Source organism: Agelaius phoeniceus, chromosome 9 (assembly GCF_051311805.1).
Source record: "Agelaius phoeniceus isolate bAgePho1 chromosome 9, bAgePho1.hap1, whole genome shotgun sequence".
Taxonomy (NCBI): Eukaryota; Metazoa; Chordata; class Aves; order Passeriformes; family Icteridae; genus Agelaius; species Agelaius phoeniceus.
Window position 1 is genome coordinate 26,755,706 of NC_135273.1, and position 17,220 is coordinate 26,772,925.

A 17,220-nucleotide genomic window follows, 5' to 3' on the forward strand; every position below is an offset into this window, starting at 1 on the left:
ACTGGTGCACTTAGCCAAAAGCAAGTAAGGAGGAGCTGAAGGTTTATTTACTTTGAGACCCTTAAATACCTCATGAGAGCTCTGACTTGACTTTTTCTACCTTTATGTCTCAAACATAACTATCAATTGATTTGTCTGTCTGTTTTATGTCTAACTAAAATTCCTACATTTGTTTAATTTCAGTAGATCCAGAAATAGAACATTACAGAAGACAGAGCTTAAGACTGTTAGAATTGTTGGCCTTTTCATGTTTATTTGACTGTAAAGATATAAATCAACTTTTAAATTCTCTTACTAAGATCAGAAAAACCTTAATTTGAAACAGAACTGCCTTTAGACTTATATTGCTGTCTCATTTAATTCATTCAGTTTGAAGGTTCACATTTTGGTCATCAATGGTTTTAGAAGCTCAGTCCATTTGTAACACATTAATACCAAGGGAATTTAAATAATATCAAGGAGCATATTTTCCAAATGAATGAATAACCAAATACATTCCTTACGTTACTGTCTCTGGGAAATGGAATAGCATTATGAGGTGCTCATTCTTTATTTCAAATATAAGCCTAAGTTTGAGAAATTCAATACATGGTCTTACCTATTTTGCAAATATAACCTACTCAAGCAAACTCCACTTATTTTACCACCTTCCTGAACTGAGCATTCTTTTTTTTAGCAATTTTCTCAATTCTGTAGTGTCACTTGGCTCCTAATTGGATGCACTCTGTTATTTTTCAAATTTATTTCTTCTGAAAAATCAGGCTACACATTTTTTATTAGACTTTTCCCTTGCTTTTATTTTACCCTCTGTTTGTTTCACATTTTAACTCTGAAGTAGAATACAAATATAACATAATCCTCAATCTTCAAATAATCTGAGGCAAAACTAGCAACATTTAGACCCACATGAATAAATACTTTCTGGTATATCTGTGAACAAAATATGTGCTTTCTACATTTTCTTTTTCCAAAAGAAATGTGTGAGCATTTTTATTCTCAATCTTCTCAGTAATTTGAAGGCTCCTTACCTGGCTGGTAGACAGAGGGCTTTATGCTGGCAGTAGTAACAACTCTCATTTTTGAAGCAGCAGAAGGAGCAGGACTTTCACTGTAGCCTCCAGAAATTGGCATTGGTGTATATGACTGGGTTGTGTTTCTAAAAGCAAAATGTATGCGTGAACAACTTTATAAAGAGCAAAAGTTACTGATCATGAAGTAACAGATCTGGCAGCATCCAGAGCACTCCATGAGAGAATGCTGGGAGATTCATCAGGCTTTGTCATTGCTAAGGAAGGCTTGGACAATTCTTTGGAAAGAAAAATTAGTCAAATAAGGATTTTAAGTTATGGCAAGTTTGCTGTTGTTGTCATCACAGAAAATAGCTTGCTGAGGGACTATGATAAATTTGAAACTCTCAGTAACAAGGGATCAGACTTCACAAAGCTGCATACAAAGTTTGTGTTTTCTGTTCCTCTGCAAACAAAAAGGCCTGGTCTTGTCTAAGATAAATCAATGAGTTACACGTGGACTTAAAAATATACTTGCTCAGCATAATAACTACCATTACAAATGCTAATTAGTATTTATATACTGTTACAGTATTTTCAAAAATATTGAAGTAATCTTTAAAAATTTTTCTGAAACTAACCCTTTTCCCTATTTAGACTGAAAAATTTACATTAATTTTCCTATTGTTCAGATTCATCCTTCAGAAAAAACCCCATACTATATGCAATAATATGATGCACTTTCTTGCAGTCCTAGAATAAAAATATTTGCTTGGGATTCCAAAAATCAGTAAGAAACAGTTTTTCTCTATCTTATGGCTTTGATGCTGATTCTTAGTTTGATTACAGTAACAGATTAAAAAATATGCCTTTTCTATCTGCCAGTTACTTGTAGTAGTGCCTGTGCTTCACAGACTGCTAAAAGAGTATCACAGTGAAAACAAGCAAGAGAGAATAAAGAAGTACAAGGAAGGGAAGCAACAGATAATGAGATGTGTGCAGTAAGAAAAACCTACTCACTACAGAACATCCTTCTTACTCACCCTGGAAACAGGTTTGCTTGTTTTTTCTCTTCAGTGTCACTCCCCCTATGAAGTAGATCCCTATCTATTTGTGCTGACAGCTAATGAGTTATTTCCAAAGTGGGTTTGTCTAGAGGAAAACATTTGTCAGCATATGAAAAGAGGCATCCATCTTTCCCAGACTATTGGTCCATCTTGACTTTCTTTAACAGTGGAAACTGATGCCATCTGGAGAAAACACGTAATAATCTTACATGGCAAACCCAGCAGATTTCTTCCAGTACAGGTAAGAAACATTCTGAGGAATGGAAACTTTCCATTTTTAATTCTGAACAAAATAAACCTGTCCTCAATGTAGCTTTTTGCTGCTCTGACAGTGTTTCTACTATAGATTTAGTTTGCATAGCATTGCTGCCTCAGGCTAATTTATTTTGTCTATGTAGCAAGACCTAGAAACTTAGCTATTGCTACAATGGCTGTAGCTAATTATTTCTGTACCTAGTCTAGGGCTTAGGTCTGCATTTGGGTCCACTGTACCATGAGTGAACACAACTCTCCAAGATAAACTATTTTCCTGGGTTTGTATTCTCTGTAAATTCTGTTGTGGACCCTGCTGTGCTTTTGTAACTGCCAAAGCTGTTGTAAGCTCTGTCAAACTTTCTGGGTTCCATTCTTACCATCTATTTCCTGATGAGACCTCCTGTGAGGTGCCTCAGGAGGCACTGTGCTCAGGATCACTGGACAGAGGCCATTGCTGCTGCATAGCACAGGGACACTCTGGCTTCACCCACAGTTCCAAAATGCCATCAGCTAAACACACCATCTAAAGAATTGTCCTTGTTTTAAAATCTGATACTCAGGCTAAACTACACAGCTCAGTGCCCCAATATTTACAATGTGGCTTAAAAGATTTTAAAATGATGTGTTGCACAGCCTGAATCTGAAAATGTCATCCAGTCAGGAAAGTCTCCTCCCAGGTGCACAGATCCAATGGTTAGAAAGATTCATTTGAATCCCTCTTAATGCACAAAATAAACAAAGAAGTTCTGAACCAGATTAGTAATTCTTAAACTGTCATGAAGAAAAATGGTTATTCAAAATTCAAGTGTTTCCCAAATATAATAGCATAGTAAAACGATGCCACAGATTTCCTTGTGTTCAGGGAAATGAAGCTGAAAAAAAACCCAAAACAACTCCCCCCCATTTATAGTACCAAAATCAAAGCAAAATTAAAAGTAATACTGAATCCTTTTAACCCTTTTACATGGGTATGATGCATATTAAATACAGTAAGAAAGATAAGAAAGCTTATCAAAGAGAAATAAAGTGTTATACAACATCATTAGGGGTTTAGTGAAAGAAAAGATTTATCAAAATTTCTGCTGAAGAAAAGGGAACGGCATGTGATTAAAAGAACCAAAAGAAAAAAGAAACAAGAAAGAAGGAAATTAAGAAAGAATAAAAAGATGTTGTAAGCACCAAAGATGCTTTAATGGATCAAGAAGCACTGGCATCTCAAAAAGCAGTGAAAGCAACCTCATTGAATTTATCTGTAGCAGTCAATGGCATGTGACAGGCAGCAAATTAAATACCGGCTCTGAAAACCATTAGTTGTCAGAAAAAGAAAGAGTAAATATTTCTAAGCAGACCATTTTTATGTTAACGCTTCACTAGATGCCTACTAGTAGCAATAAACTGGTTTGTTAAGTGCTTTTAAGGCAGAACAGCTGCACAAAACAGTTTTATACCTCTGCTTTGACTGGTAGCTGATGGAGGTGGAAGAATGCCGGTTGAAACTAAAATGAGACAAAAGTGGTATTTGAAAAAATATACACACAAAAGATTGGGATATCTTGCCCTACCATGAATTTCCTACGAGTAAGAAGAGCTCTTAAATGCTGAAGTAAACAACATGTACGTATTTATAATTATATGAGTATTACATTACATTTTGTTTTCTTATTTAAGCTGGGAATCACAGTGACACCTGACGAGTGAACATAAGTCAATGAGCTGAGAGCTCCATAAGTCACTCTTATCTGATCTTGCTATTTGATTGTGGAACTCCAATTGTTTTTATGAGCAAAAAAAATTACAAGGGATTTTTCTCAGTGTCATAAGTTTACATTGCACCAAATCTGAAAAGCAAACCTTGAATGAACTAAAGCCAAAGATCAGGGAAGTGCCCCAGCCTGTGAGGCAGCTTGGACAACGCCATGGAAAGGACAGGCTGGTATAGCTGAAGCTGAAACATCCACCCCCCGTGTTCAACTTTTGTCTTGCAGAACCTTTCCATTGCTACAGCCTTAGGTAAACGGGTAGATTTTTTTTTTCCCCTTGGGGAAGCAGTGTAATTTCAGAACATAAATGAGTCATTTATGCAAATACAGGAAGTACTTGAAAGCCTGCACAACGTATGATCTGAGAAACAAGAGGATTCAGAATGAACAGAGCTCCTGTCTGCAGGGCTACAGAGCATCTGTCCCACCCCACAGGGGCACAGCCCACATTTCCCAGAACCACCAGGAGTCTGCCTTATGCCAGTTATTTTCCTAACTTCTGGAGAAGATTTTTTTCTTCCCTTTACCATGGACACAGTGCTTGGATTAAAATCTCTGGATCAGAAGCTACACTTGACTTTTAGAGCCATAAATGTAACTCTTTCCATTGTTTCTCCTGGTTTTGTATTCCCAGAGTGCTGTTGCATGGAACACTCTGCTTTAATCCTTTAGATGGAATAACCCATCCCTGAAGAGCTTCAAGCTTATTCAAAACTCTCCTGCTGTGCTTGCATCTTTTAAATAAGATTGTAAGAGGAACAGATAACAGTAAGCCAGATTTCACTGCAGATGTAAAAGAGTAACACAGTCTGTTAAAGATTAGTGATTTACTTCAAACACTCCTCTTCAGGAACATTATGAAGATTTTACTCATGTTAAGTGTTATGCATATGCTCACAAAAGGTAAGTCACTATAGAACAGGATCTACTAAAGTTTAAAATCAGATTTAAATAGTTAAGGATATTGATCATGAAATCCTCCTGCCTTTTCTTGGTGGATGTTTTTAAAGCATCTAAAAGGGAAAAAACCACCAAACACTGGAATGATGGTGATAAAATCTCAGCCTCATTTACCTGAGGACATCCCCACCCTGCAAAACAGTGGCGTAATTAAGGTCATCCATATTTTTTTTAAATAAAATTATATTAAATGCTCAATACTCTTCTGGTATATGTCAAGTTAAAACTGGATTTTTAAGTCTGTATTTTGGCATGCTGAAGCATTGCTTTATTTCAAAAAGAAAACTACCAGATGCTCAAAAATTTGAATTATAAATCAATTTAGAAGCCATTTTTAGTTCCTTACATTTGAATACACTAGCTATAATGCACAACACTTTTAAAAACATTCATGGAAGAAGTGCACCAAGATAAAGAACCTATTCCAGCTGCAAGACAGCCATCCAAAACCAACCAACCAAGCAAAGTTCACTTCTTGTACTTGATTATCAGGGAACCAAATTTTTACAGGTCCTACAAGTCTCTATTTTGCTCTTATGTGCCAAGACTTGCTGAAGCCAAGACAGTAACATTTGCCTGTTGGTAACAGGGAAGCAGATGACAGCATACACTGACAAAGCAGCAGTGTATAAAGTTGATATGCTGTAGATCTTTTATATGTGGCCAGGTGCCAGCAAGAGGTTTTAGGAGTCTGATTAGAAATGGACAGATGTTTTTCATAGATTCACAGACCCTTTGAGGTTGGAAGCAGGCTATGGAAGAATCTGATCTAACCTGCTGAAAGCAAGGCCAGCTCTGTGGTCAGACCAGGTTGCTCCATGTTTTAGCCAGCGATGCCTTGAAAACCTTCAAGAGTGGAGACACAGCCTCCCCTCCCCAGACAAGTCACTTCCTTTCAAAGGGGCAGGAAAAGCAGCAATGGTCCATGGCAATCTAATTCTCTAATTTACTTTCAATTCAAATGCCTCAATATCTCAATGTCATCTTTCTTTTTATCCTCTTTAAAATTTTGTTTCACACTGATTAGTCCATGTTGGTACATAACTACAAATGAATTTATATGGTTTCAAGGCCTCACACTACTTCCCTTCTCCCATTAAATGCATATAAAATTTAAGGGAAATGGAAGAAAGCTTAATCAAAAAACAGTATTACATTAGCTCTAAGAAAGACATGCAAGTAGTGTCAGCAAGTACTGGTTATTTTTATACTAATTTATTAGCAGTTTATATGTAAATTATGCATAATTGTTGCTTAACTTGTCCCTGCCCATGGAACTAGATAATCTTTAAGATCCCTCCCAGCCCAATCCATTCTATGATTCCATGATTTCCAGGGCAGGAATGAAAACAAGCTCTTAGGAAAGATTTAGATGGGTCCTAAGACGTAGACTGGTGAAACATGAACAGATGTGCTCTGTCTGGACAGAGTAGTCACCAAAGCTTCCATTTAATTTCATCTTCTGTTTTAAATTTAATTTAAATTCTGATTTAAATCTTCAGCTGAAAGAATCCCTAAAATTAAGTATTTTCTCTAGCTCAGAAGAAACAGGTTTTGCATGCCAGTGTTTAAGCAAACTCAAATATACACAGTTATTATTGCTTGGAAAGCAAGGAACCTTACCTGAGTAGAAGGGGCTTCTGGAAACTAAAGTTACAATTGGTGTACTTCCACTCATCAGCAGTCAGTTTTATTCCTTATGTTTTACCAATTCCATACTGGGATTACTTCCCCTATGTAAGTCCCATGGCTGGAAACAGACATGTTCACATCCTAAAACTGAAAACTCTTCTGATGTTTTGTTCTGTAGCTATTTAATTTTTGCATTGGTTTCAGTGATGTGAAGCCAACCAAGCTGCTATTAAATACTTCCTGTGCCAAGCACTGTTCTGTGATTCTCTAGAGAAAGACCATTATATTTCTTGCCTTTATTATACTCAAGCCTTCAAGCTTGTGCCCTTTGTCAATTTGCAACATCACCTTTGGATAATTCCTAACTATTTTTTAATATAAAGATAAGACACACATGGATAATTACAATCTCAAACATATTACTGATTTAGTTTTTTATTATTTCTTAAAACTGTTCAAATTGTGTTCAAATGAGTCTTAAAATCACCTGCTTTTCTCTGTTAGTTGTCAAAGTGTTATGAAAGTAGTGAAAAGGCTTGGAAGTGAGGCAGTACAGCAGCATTCTCTCTTTCTAGTGATAAAAGATTCCTGTGATCCTGTGTTTCCACCAAGAAAAAAAAGGTCCATCATTCTCACCCAGTGTTTCTAGGCAAGTATTTTCATTTCAGGATGGTAAAATCAGCACAAACCAACGAAGTGAAACACCTCTGTTCCAAGAGGACCTTGTGGTCACGTATCCTACATCTAAAACGTTGCTGTTTCCCTAGCTGGGTTGTCATGCAGAAGATAAGGAAGGGGCTGTTCTTTTAACACATTGTGCTTTTTCTCTCCCAATTCAATCCCTTCAGAAACTGAAAACCTCATGTCAGAGAGCATAATACAAAATCAAAACAGGTTAAAAGAAGAGAGCTTTACAGATGTACCTAGACTGAGAAGAGATAGCAGATGAAATAGTGGAAGCTGCTAATGACATGTTCTTGGGCCCATGGAAAGGCTTAGGCTGGGAAAGAGAGCTGGGGGCTGCAAGAACTCTGCAGAAGACACATAAAAGCATGAAAGCATGAACAAAATGATTTAACAGGGGCACAAATCATGGCATCAGAACCAAGCTCTGGCAAGATTCAGATACAGGAAGACTGCTGAATAGTTACCAGGAACACGTTTTCTGTAGCACACATCTGCAGACTTACAGAATAGCACAACCAAGCACATTCCTACAGAACACAAGGCAAAATGCACACATTATGGAAACATTTTAAAAGCAGACTATCAATAATTAAGAAAAACAGTATTACAGGACAGGACTTTTGTCAATGATACATGCTTTTATCTGAAAGATCTGAAGATGTTTGAGTCTAAATACAAGAGAAACATTTTACTGTGCACAGTCCCAGACAGAAGATTGTCCTGTCAAAACCAGAAGTAATTGGAATGATTAGTTTTGTAGAGGCTTTTTTTTTTTGTCTGAAGCAGATACTAGGTACATTTTCTTCATGCTATGGTTTCAACTGAGAGATAAAAATTATTTAAACCTTATCATGATTTTATTTGGAAGTGCCTCTCAGGCCAGTTCTGAATTTAAGCATAAGACCTTATTCAAACCTCCTTTGCTGTCTGGAATAAAACCACTGCATTCTGGTAGGTCATGGCTAGGTAAAATCTGACTAAAGTGAAAAACTATTTAGTTGGTATATACACATAATGCAAGTCAACTAGGACAAATTAATTAAGAAGTAGAGTCAAGAGAACATTTCCAATTCCATTTATACATACCTAAAATATGATACCTCTGAGGTCTCAGTTATAAGTTTTTTATATTACTGGAAGTGTGTTTTTCCCTGGATTTTAAAAGCATGTTAAAATAGGCATCTTTTCAGAATATTCATGTAGCAAACTTCAAAGATAAAAGAATATTATGTACCAAAAAACTCACTCTTACTATCTCCAACATGACTGTAATGTAAGTGACAGCTGTAGAAATCCCACACATTTCCTCACAAGCTGTCTGACAGTTTTTCATATACAACTGTAACTCCCACTGTGCTACAAGTGTTAGGAATGCATCTCCTTGAAACTTACTTCAGCTCAAAGGCTAATTCTCATTAGGAAAAAAAGATCAGATAAATCTAATAGAAATGAATTGATTTAACTTACAGAGCAAGTCAATCATCAAGTGTCCACCATGTTTTACTGATATCTGCTGTGACACAGTAAGCTCAATCATGTGAGTAAATGACATTTTCTGATTTTCCATTTCTTGTCCTACTGCAGAAACACTATTAAAAGAATCTTCACTCACTGCAACTAAAATGAAGAGTTGTTTTGGTTTTATTATAAATAGTGTAAAAACATTTCTAATTTTAAGCCCAGACTTGCTTTCTGAAAAATGAAGTTATTTTTAGGGCAGTTTTATTTTGCAAATTCTATGCAAACATGAACAACGTCATGAACAACAACATGAACAACCCCACATCAAAAAAACCTCCTAAAAAAGCCATCCCCCCAAAATATATAAAAGCATATAAACCAGGTTACAGCTTTTCATACTACATTCTTAAGCTAAGAATGTGTATGCAGCATTTCCAAAGCCAGAGGGGTATAAAGCAATGGAGCATTACCTTTGGAAGGAGGATGAGAAAGCCTCTTGCACTACTGAGGTGGTGGCTGGTGCTGCCATCAGGCTGGCTGTGTTGGGAGCAGCAGGAGCAGGCTGAGGTGCTGAAGCATGTGGTGCAGGAGCAGCAGAACTGGGAGCCACCGGGGCATGCTCAACAGGGGTACTAATTAGAGTTCAATTAAATAAAACAAGAAGCATCTTAAGAAGGCGTGCATTGACATGGAGAGCATAAAACCTACTATGTTTGAACCTGCAGCTGCAAACATAGTAGCTGGCTGGGTTACTGAGGGAAAAGCACAATTATGCAAAGAAAAAAAAGATATTTCTTCAGCCTTTTCCATTGTGCAGTTCAGACTGCAATGCAGCATTGGTCCTGCTTGACTGAAATTTACCCCAGGTGTTAAAGAGCACTTCAGTCCTGCTCCCACTGATGCCAGTGGTAGGAAATGTGGCAGCCAGGACTGAAATGGCTGTGAAGAGCCTGTCACAGTCTTGTGAGCTCATATAAATTCCATCAAATTTATTGAAATGAATGATAATCTAGTCTTGTATCCTGTGACCATCTAAATAACCTGTTGATCTATTAATGTCTTCCATCACCTCCCTCAAATTTGGGAATTACTAATCTCTTACAGACAGACAAATGGAACAAAGTTAGCAGGTTATTTTTTTAAATCAGGGCATCACTGTACATAGTTGTCTTGTCCATGAGCAGTGGCCTAGAAACATAATGGATATATGTCTACTTGTTTAGACCTAAGTCATAAGTATATTGTCACATCTCTGTTCTTACAAATTACTCCTATCAGGGTGCTGGAATTCAGTGATTCTCTTGCTCAAGGTAGAAATGCCCAAAATGCTCCTTCCTGAGCAGAGCAAGTACCAAATAACAAAAGAAACCTTGCAGCTCCACAGCTGTTTCTTCAGCTAACCTTTGCCCTCCAACTCTCTCTCTCTCAGCCTTTTTTCCTGAGCAGATTTACCCTCCATTGTGCAAATTATCTCATATTTTCTTTTGCTTCTCTCAGAAGTACTGATTTCACAAGTTATATTCCTCAGGAACTAGAACAAGTGTTTGGTACTTCTGAATTTGGGATACCCCTTGTTCTCCAAGGGACTGTCCTGTTTCCCCTGTCCTTCTCCTCTTCTAGAGTTCAATAGTCTACAGGATGGTGTCTAAATTCAGCTGAATATTTTGTTTGATTAGCTGAAACAGAAGATTGTCCTGTCAAAACCAGAAGTAATTGGAATGATTAGTTTTGTAGAGGCTTTTTTTTTTTGGTCTGAAGCAGATACTAGGTACATTTTCTTCATGCTATGGTTTCAACTGAGGGTTTCAACACAGGACAATCTTCTGTGTTATACCCACAAACCTCAAATTTGAATACAGCCCTCAACAACAGCAGGAAATCAGAATTTTCTCCTTTATGGAGAGTCATCTACAATTATGCAGATAATAAGTAAGTTCCTGAGAATAATCATCCAGTTTGCAATTCTGGCTTTCAAATCCTTACACCAAGTTTTGTAACAGTTTTGCAAAAGTTCTTCCATAGTAATATGCATTTGAGAGTCAGATGATTTCTTCCATCCTGATGCATTTCATGATGTAAATTCTTCCAATTAACTAGGAGACTATCAATTTCACAGCCTGTGTAACAGAGTAGCTGTGTATTATCCATCACAGCTAATCTGGTACTAAATTTCAACACTGTGAAATTTTCCCTGTGCTACAGTGGGTACCAGAATTACCGCATTAAAACTGTGGAGTCACAGTTTTCATCTTAAATACTTACATATCTTTGATTTGGCAAAGAGGAAAGGATTGAAACTATGCTGCACATAAAAATGGAACTTAATGTATGTGCTAAAAACAAACACAAACTAGGATTTCACCCATTTTGTCTATTTGCACTGATGTGAAAAGGAATTTACTACAGATTTCAGAAGATTCAAGACTTCATACCTTGAAGAGAACCGTGAACTTAATTAATTGCAATTTAATTGTAACCATCTACAAAATAATCAAAGTACATATTCAGTGATAAATACTGAAAAGAAAGTAAAAAAACCCAATCCATATGTGTGGACATGGACCTGTGTGGAGACAGATTTGAACAGAACAAACCCATATAAATAAAATAAAACCAAAATATAATAGAATACCCTTTAAAGTTTAAAAGAAATACAAACAAATTTTATCTTGCATAGTATTTGTAACATTTCTTTTTATGTGATTAACGTGTTAGAGGCTTGCTTACCTTCCTTCATGGTAGAATATGTTAATTATCAGAACAAGGAATTGGAATAAATATAAATGAAATGGGTATAACCATAAAAATCAGAGTGGTTTGGTTACATAAATTATGTGCAGTTGATAACATTTTCAAAACAGTTTTATAGAAAGAGACTGACTTGACTGGTCTTAATTTTAGCAACGATAACTTTTACATAATTTTATCTATATTGTCAAATACAATAGCCGAACTGGGTTTTTTTCCTCCTCTTTTCTAGTTTTTCAATCTGATTTTTCATTTTACTTATTCAAGAACAGAAGAATTTCAAGAATTGATAAATGTGAGTGCTGCTTTATAAAAAAGATCATCTAATGCAACAGCTTATGACATGTAGAGTGTTTTTTCGGTTGGTTGGTCGGTTTTTAAATACAATAATTTTGTAGACTTTAAATCTTTACAGTACCTTGTATTTTAAAAGACATGGAAAAAAATCAAACATCTTCATATTTGCAGTAACAAACATAAAAGTAAGTTAGGTGGATGAAAACAAACACACATCTCTTCTCAGCTGATTTCACTCATGAAAAGGAACACAGATCAGTAGAGGTTAAGAAGATAATAATGGTTAACAACCATAATGAGAACACAGCAACAAATGCACTCTAACATTTAAAATATAAGTATAATCTATACTTTTTTCTCTTGGTGAAGTCCTAAGTTCTGAGATTTTCTATCCCAATAACAAGGAGTGGATGATTAAAACAGCACTTAGTCTCCTTTATCTGATGCATGAAGGTTTTTGTCTTTCTAATCCTCCAACAGATCACTTGCAAAGAATCAAAAATATAGAAAACCAAAACTAAAATGGATATGAAAAAAAATCTGTTATAGCATCATTTGTAGAAAAAAGTGCCAGAGAAAGTATTTAGAGAAAGCTGTAAATGTAGGATTTAATATTTGAATATGGGAATGTTTGTGGAAACCACTGAAAATACAGAAATATCAGCTGCTGCTTCTCTGCTGAAGGTGCTTAATGGCTTGTCTCTGTATTGTAGGTGTGATCCTATAAGAGCCACTGAAAATGTCACATCCACATGAACCAGAAACTACTGGAATTGGAAGAACTGGAACCTTGGCCTTTGAGGCAATGGGCATTTCCATCTGAAGGAGTTAGAGGTTGTTATTACCAAACCATTGCAAAGCTCCAAACGGGGTCAGTGATGCAGTTACACGGCACAGTGTACCTTTGGTTACTGGATGAAGCAAGAGGGGCTTTCTGGCCAACACCGGCCTCCCCCTGGCTTGTACCTGCTCCAAGCCTCACAGAGCCCTTGGAGGCCACTGGCTGAGCATTGGCAGTGTTGGCATCCCTGGTGGATGACTTAGGAGGGTGCCAAATACTCGAGGTCACATACTGGGGCGCATGCGCGGTACCTGTAGGCCTGGGTGACAGAGATTACAAGGGTGTTTGTAAACAAGGCATTTCCTAGGTAATAGCAGGGGTTTGAGGAACAGACAGAATTCCAGCCACAGATGGAGCTGGAGATCATAATGACAATGCAGATGAAGTAATCTTGATAGTTCATTGGTTAATTACTGCTTAAGACCAGGAAAGACTTGACAAATTAAAAAAGGTACCTTGCGTTAAATCTGGAAATCATATTGCTATGAATATCAAAATAAGCAGAGCTGTGATGGTAATGGAGGTGGAGAAAGGCTGTGGTATGATAGATCACACAAAATTAAGGCAACATAGGAGGACAATAACACCAGTCATATATCAGAAATTGTTCCTGGCAAAATAAAATAATAGTTAAAAGAAAAGGAGATTTCAGTGAAGCAGCTGCATAGTCCTATAAATGGCTTTACACAAATGAAACTGCTGGTGAAATTCTAACATGCATTGCTTGTTCTTTACAATTTAATTTATACTCAGGAATCAAGGGGTTTATTTCCTTCTTTTTTTAAATTATTAATTTAAAAATAAAAATCAATTTTCCCAACTGTTCAAGTGCCAGTTGCCATTACTTGTGTCATTATTAACAAATAATGCTTGCACTCAGATATTAACTATGCAACCTTTGTCCAAATATAAGCAGTCTTAAAAAAACCCCAAAAAGAAAAAGAGGTTGCATATCACTGAGGCAGGAATCAAAAACAAAGAGAAAAGCAGTAGTATAAAATTCTTTTCATGACTAACTACCAAGAGGTCTTTCTTTGCTCCATTTAACAACTGGTCAGATTCACTAAAGAAATACCTGTGTATCAGTACTTGGGGGTACTAATCAAAGACAACATATTTCTATACTTAACTGCAAAATTTTCTGAGATCCTTTGTGAGAAAACAACTTGACATGAAAGAACTTACAGAGGGACTGTTTTGAACCTCATAACCCATTGAGTATCAATCAAGATCTGGCATATAAATGTTCTTAAAAAGATAATCTTATTTAGATTTTAAAAACATCTTGAATAGTTCAGATTGAGTTTAAAATGGAAATTGTTCTTAAAACTCCATCACAAACTGACAATACTCTGTTTCAAGAATATTTGGTTTAGAACTTCTTATTTTTGAGAAACACAATCCCCACCTGTTCCACATCACAGTGCATGAGAAAGAAATGTCTAATGAACCCACTTAGCTGAAGCCTGTACTTTCATCATCTGCTCAAACAGTGTATAAATTTCATGTTTTTGAGGTAAGAACAATATGAAGGAAGTGAAGATACAATCTTAACAGGAAGTAAATCAAACACAGCAAACATTACCTGTTTTCTGATGCTGCTGCAAGGTTTTCCTTGTCTCTGTGAAAGGAGGGGATACAGTATGAAATAAATGCAATTGCCAGCAATGGCAAAAAGCCCAACCCAAAACAACCAGGGAAGAAGAACATGGGTTGGGGAGAAATGTTTGGTTGCAAAAAGCATCCTAGAGTGGTTGCTCGTAAATATAGCTGTGAGAAGCCTCTTCAGCTTTTCAGGTGAAACCACCAGATATACAAGTTTGCTGTATATCTCTTATCACTTGCAAACAACTTTGTTTCAATAGTAAAATAAAAGGAAAATTAACAGTTACAAATGAGACATTGTATGTGTGTATACAATTTCAGGATTAGTTTTGACTTTAATAAGTTTCCCTTTAAAAAAGAATTCAATAGTATTCCAGCAGAACATAATTGGATGCCAAATCCAAGCAGTAATAGCAATCAGAGCTGGGCAGTCTTCATGGACCCGATATTTTGAAGTGATAAGCAGTTAAATAGTTAACAAAGACTTACACAAAAAGGATTTCATATGCCTGGCATAATTTAAAAATTCTCTGCCCTACCCAAATACTACTTTTCTCAATCTAAATTGGATTAGAAACAATTCCTTCAACTGGAAATTGTACCTTTGTTGAGGTGAGGATTAAATCAGCCTCAGTTTCACTGACAGAGAACTGGGCTGTTATTCTGTAAACACACATACACACTTAAAAAATAACTGATCTGTTCAAATGAAAGCAATTGTTTATCTGTAAGAAGTTAAGACACAAGTAATTTCATAAAGAATAGAATCCATTAGCCTTAAACACCTAATTTTGAAATCCAGTTAGTTAAGTAATTGAGATAGTCTCACTATTTAGCAATTTAATGGGTGATTGCATCCCTTCCTATTTAAGAAGCTGTGCTGAAATTTCAACAGGTTTAAAGCCAAAATATGCCAAATGAGAACACTTTTCTTAAGTGGCATGTAAAATTACAAACCACAAAGTGAATGTCCTCATTTACCTAACAGAACCTTCTTCCTGAAGCATCCTTGGAAAACACAAAAGGAATACATGCACTTTTTAATATGGATTTGCTGGGCTCCAATCATTAACTTACTTAACTAACTTCCATTATGCTTGGAAGGCTATTCTTAATATTTTCCACTCATACATTTACATATATATGTACAGTCACATATTCTCTCCTTAGTTCATTCCAAGAAAGTTATAAAAACCAATCCAGTTAAGATCAGCAAAGGCTTGGGCATAGGTGTTCTCTATGAATTTTTAAAACCTCTAACTAAAATATAGCCCTAAAATACATGAATTGAAGCCAGATTTTGAAATCCAGAAGTTGGGAAAGGCCCCTCAGATGTGTCTGTCGGAATAAGATGTTCCTGTGGTCAGAAGAGCCTGCCTTGAACAGAAATCCAGAAATCCCCCAACAAGGTTGATGGCTCACCACTCTGAAGCAATGAGAAACCAAACACTGTCCTTATGGTAACCAAGCTGTGAGTTCACTGCAATGCCAGCTATGAAATAAGGTGCAGGAGGATGGATTAGAGACTGTGCAGGTGTAGGAACTGTTAATTTACCAAGAGCCATCATCATGCAACAATGTTAAAGAACACAGTCAGGGCCTGCAAACAAAATACAGCACTATTTATCTCCAGTCTTGCCAAATGCTCCATGAGAAATTACAGCCAAGACCAAAAGGCAGGCAGTTGGGGTCAGGCTGAAGCAGTGCTAAGCCTCTGTTGTTACAATTAATCTGATCCTAACATTTCTGCTCCAATAGCTGTGGCTACACTGAACAAGGCAAAAAAAAGTCACTTGACTCAAGGTCACTTTGAGGTTGGTATTTCACAAAATCTTTTTCCCCAAGTGTACAATATTGGATAATGTTGAGTGACGATGGCAGGGGAGTTGTGAAGGTTAAAATAGAGAGAGAAGTATAGTAAAAATACTTCCACAGAATAAAACAAAGGAAAAGGCACAGAGTAAAGGGGAAAATGAGTTCAAAGACATATAACACTTCTTCATGGTTTTGCTTCCAGGACCTATTTCCGTTCCCAGTCAATAGGAGTAATTCCCATTTGGCTACCAAGAAGAAAGGGTCAAGATCAGATGTGCCTCTGACTGGCAATACTTGCATTTTAAGGAACCAATGACTGGATTTCTGGCCTTTACAATCAAAACATTTTTTGCTAACTAAATGCAGAAATAACTTTACTTTTGAGCCAAATACATCCCTCGGGCAGGCTCAGTAAAGTCAATACCTTCACAACATGAAAGAATTTGGCTCAGAATACTATGAGCTGTTTGTATCTCTGCCTACACAGGCTGCTGCAATAACTGACAGTAGTGGATAATAGTTTTGAGCTATCTGGGAGAGATTTAAAATTACTGTGGGAGATTTTTTTTTTTTTGTCTGCAGTTGTTTTTAGTCCCCACTGAAATGGCTTTTGATAGAAGGGCCTCAGTCAATGACTGTTCTGAGAGAACAGTGCAACTCCCACAGATTTCATTAAATGTTGGACCTGTATTTCAAACAAGATCTATTTAAGCAATATACTGTCTTCCCAACTCCACAGGACATTACACAGTACAAATTATGAAATGTTTTCTTCTCATAAGATATGCTACATGATATGATGCTAAAGGCAGAGTGAAATGATAGAAATAGAGTCTTTCCCTCGCACACATCAACAAGAGTTAGAATAGTTTGAGTAACAGAAATCAAAATTCATTTGCAAGCCAAACTTGCGTGTGCTATTGGACCCTAAAAGTAGCCTGGAGAATCTTCAGAATTTTCAGTAAATGAGTAGGTTAAATCTGAACTGTATGTATGGGACGCTGGAATGCTTTCCCATTCTACTTTATTTTTGGGAACCAAATGCAAAAGATCCCCAAACACGTACATGTAGCAGGCAAGCTGAA

The 17,220-nt window shown here is 36.6% G+C and overlaps 1 protein-coding gene and 1 long non-coding RNA gene across 6 annotated transcripts in view; one reads left to right on the forward strand and one right to left on the reverse strand.

The window, feature by feature from the left end:
- The window catches only part of LDB3 (LIM domain binding 3), a 114,689-nt gene that overhangs the window by 15,530 nt on the left and 81,939 nt on the right, over positions 1–17,220 (reverse strand). For 2 of the 5 annotated variants that reach the window (XM_077183329.1, XM_077183327.1), the window contains 4 exons: positions 14,301–14,336; positions 9,300–9,461; positions 3,778–3,825; positions 1,029–1,156 (listed from right to left, as the gene is read on the reverse strand). In XM_077183329.1, coding sequence (XP_077039444.1) covers positions 1,029–1,156; positions 3,778–3,825; positions 9,300–9,461; positions 14,301–14,336 — 374 coding nt within the window. Of the gene's footprint in view, positions 1–1,028; positions 1,157–3,777; positions 3,826–7,604; positions 7,713–9,299; positions 9,462–12,776; positions 12,975–14,300; positions 14,337–17,220 lie in introns of all 5 variants that reach the window. The other 3 variants (XM_054637238.2, XM_077183328.1, XM_077183330.1) reach the window with 3 other exon arrangements.
- Positions 1,955–12,794, forward strand: LOC143694783 (uncharacterized). Its single transcript, XR_013183496.1, has 3 exons — positions 1,955–2,061; positions 2,242–2,315; positions 12,588–12,794. It is a non-coding gene; the product is annotated as an uncharacterized LOC143694783 (long non-coding RNA).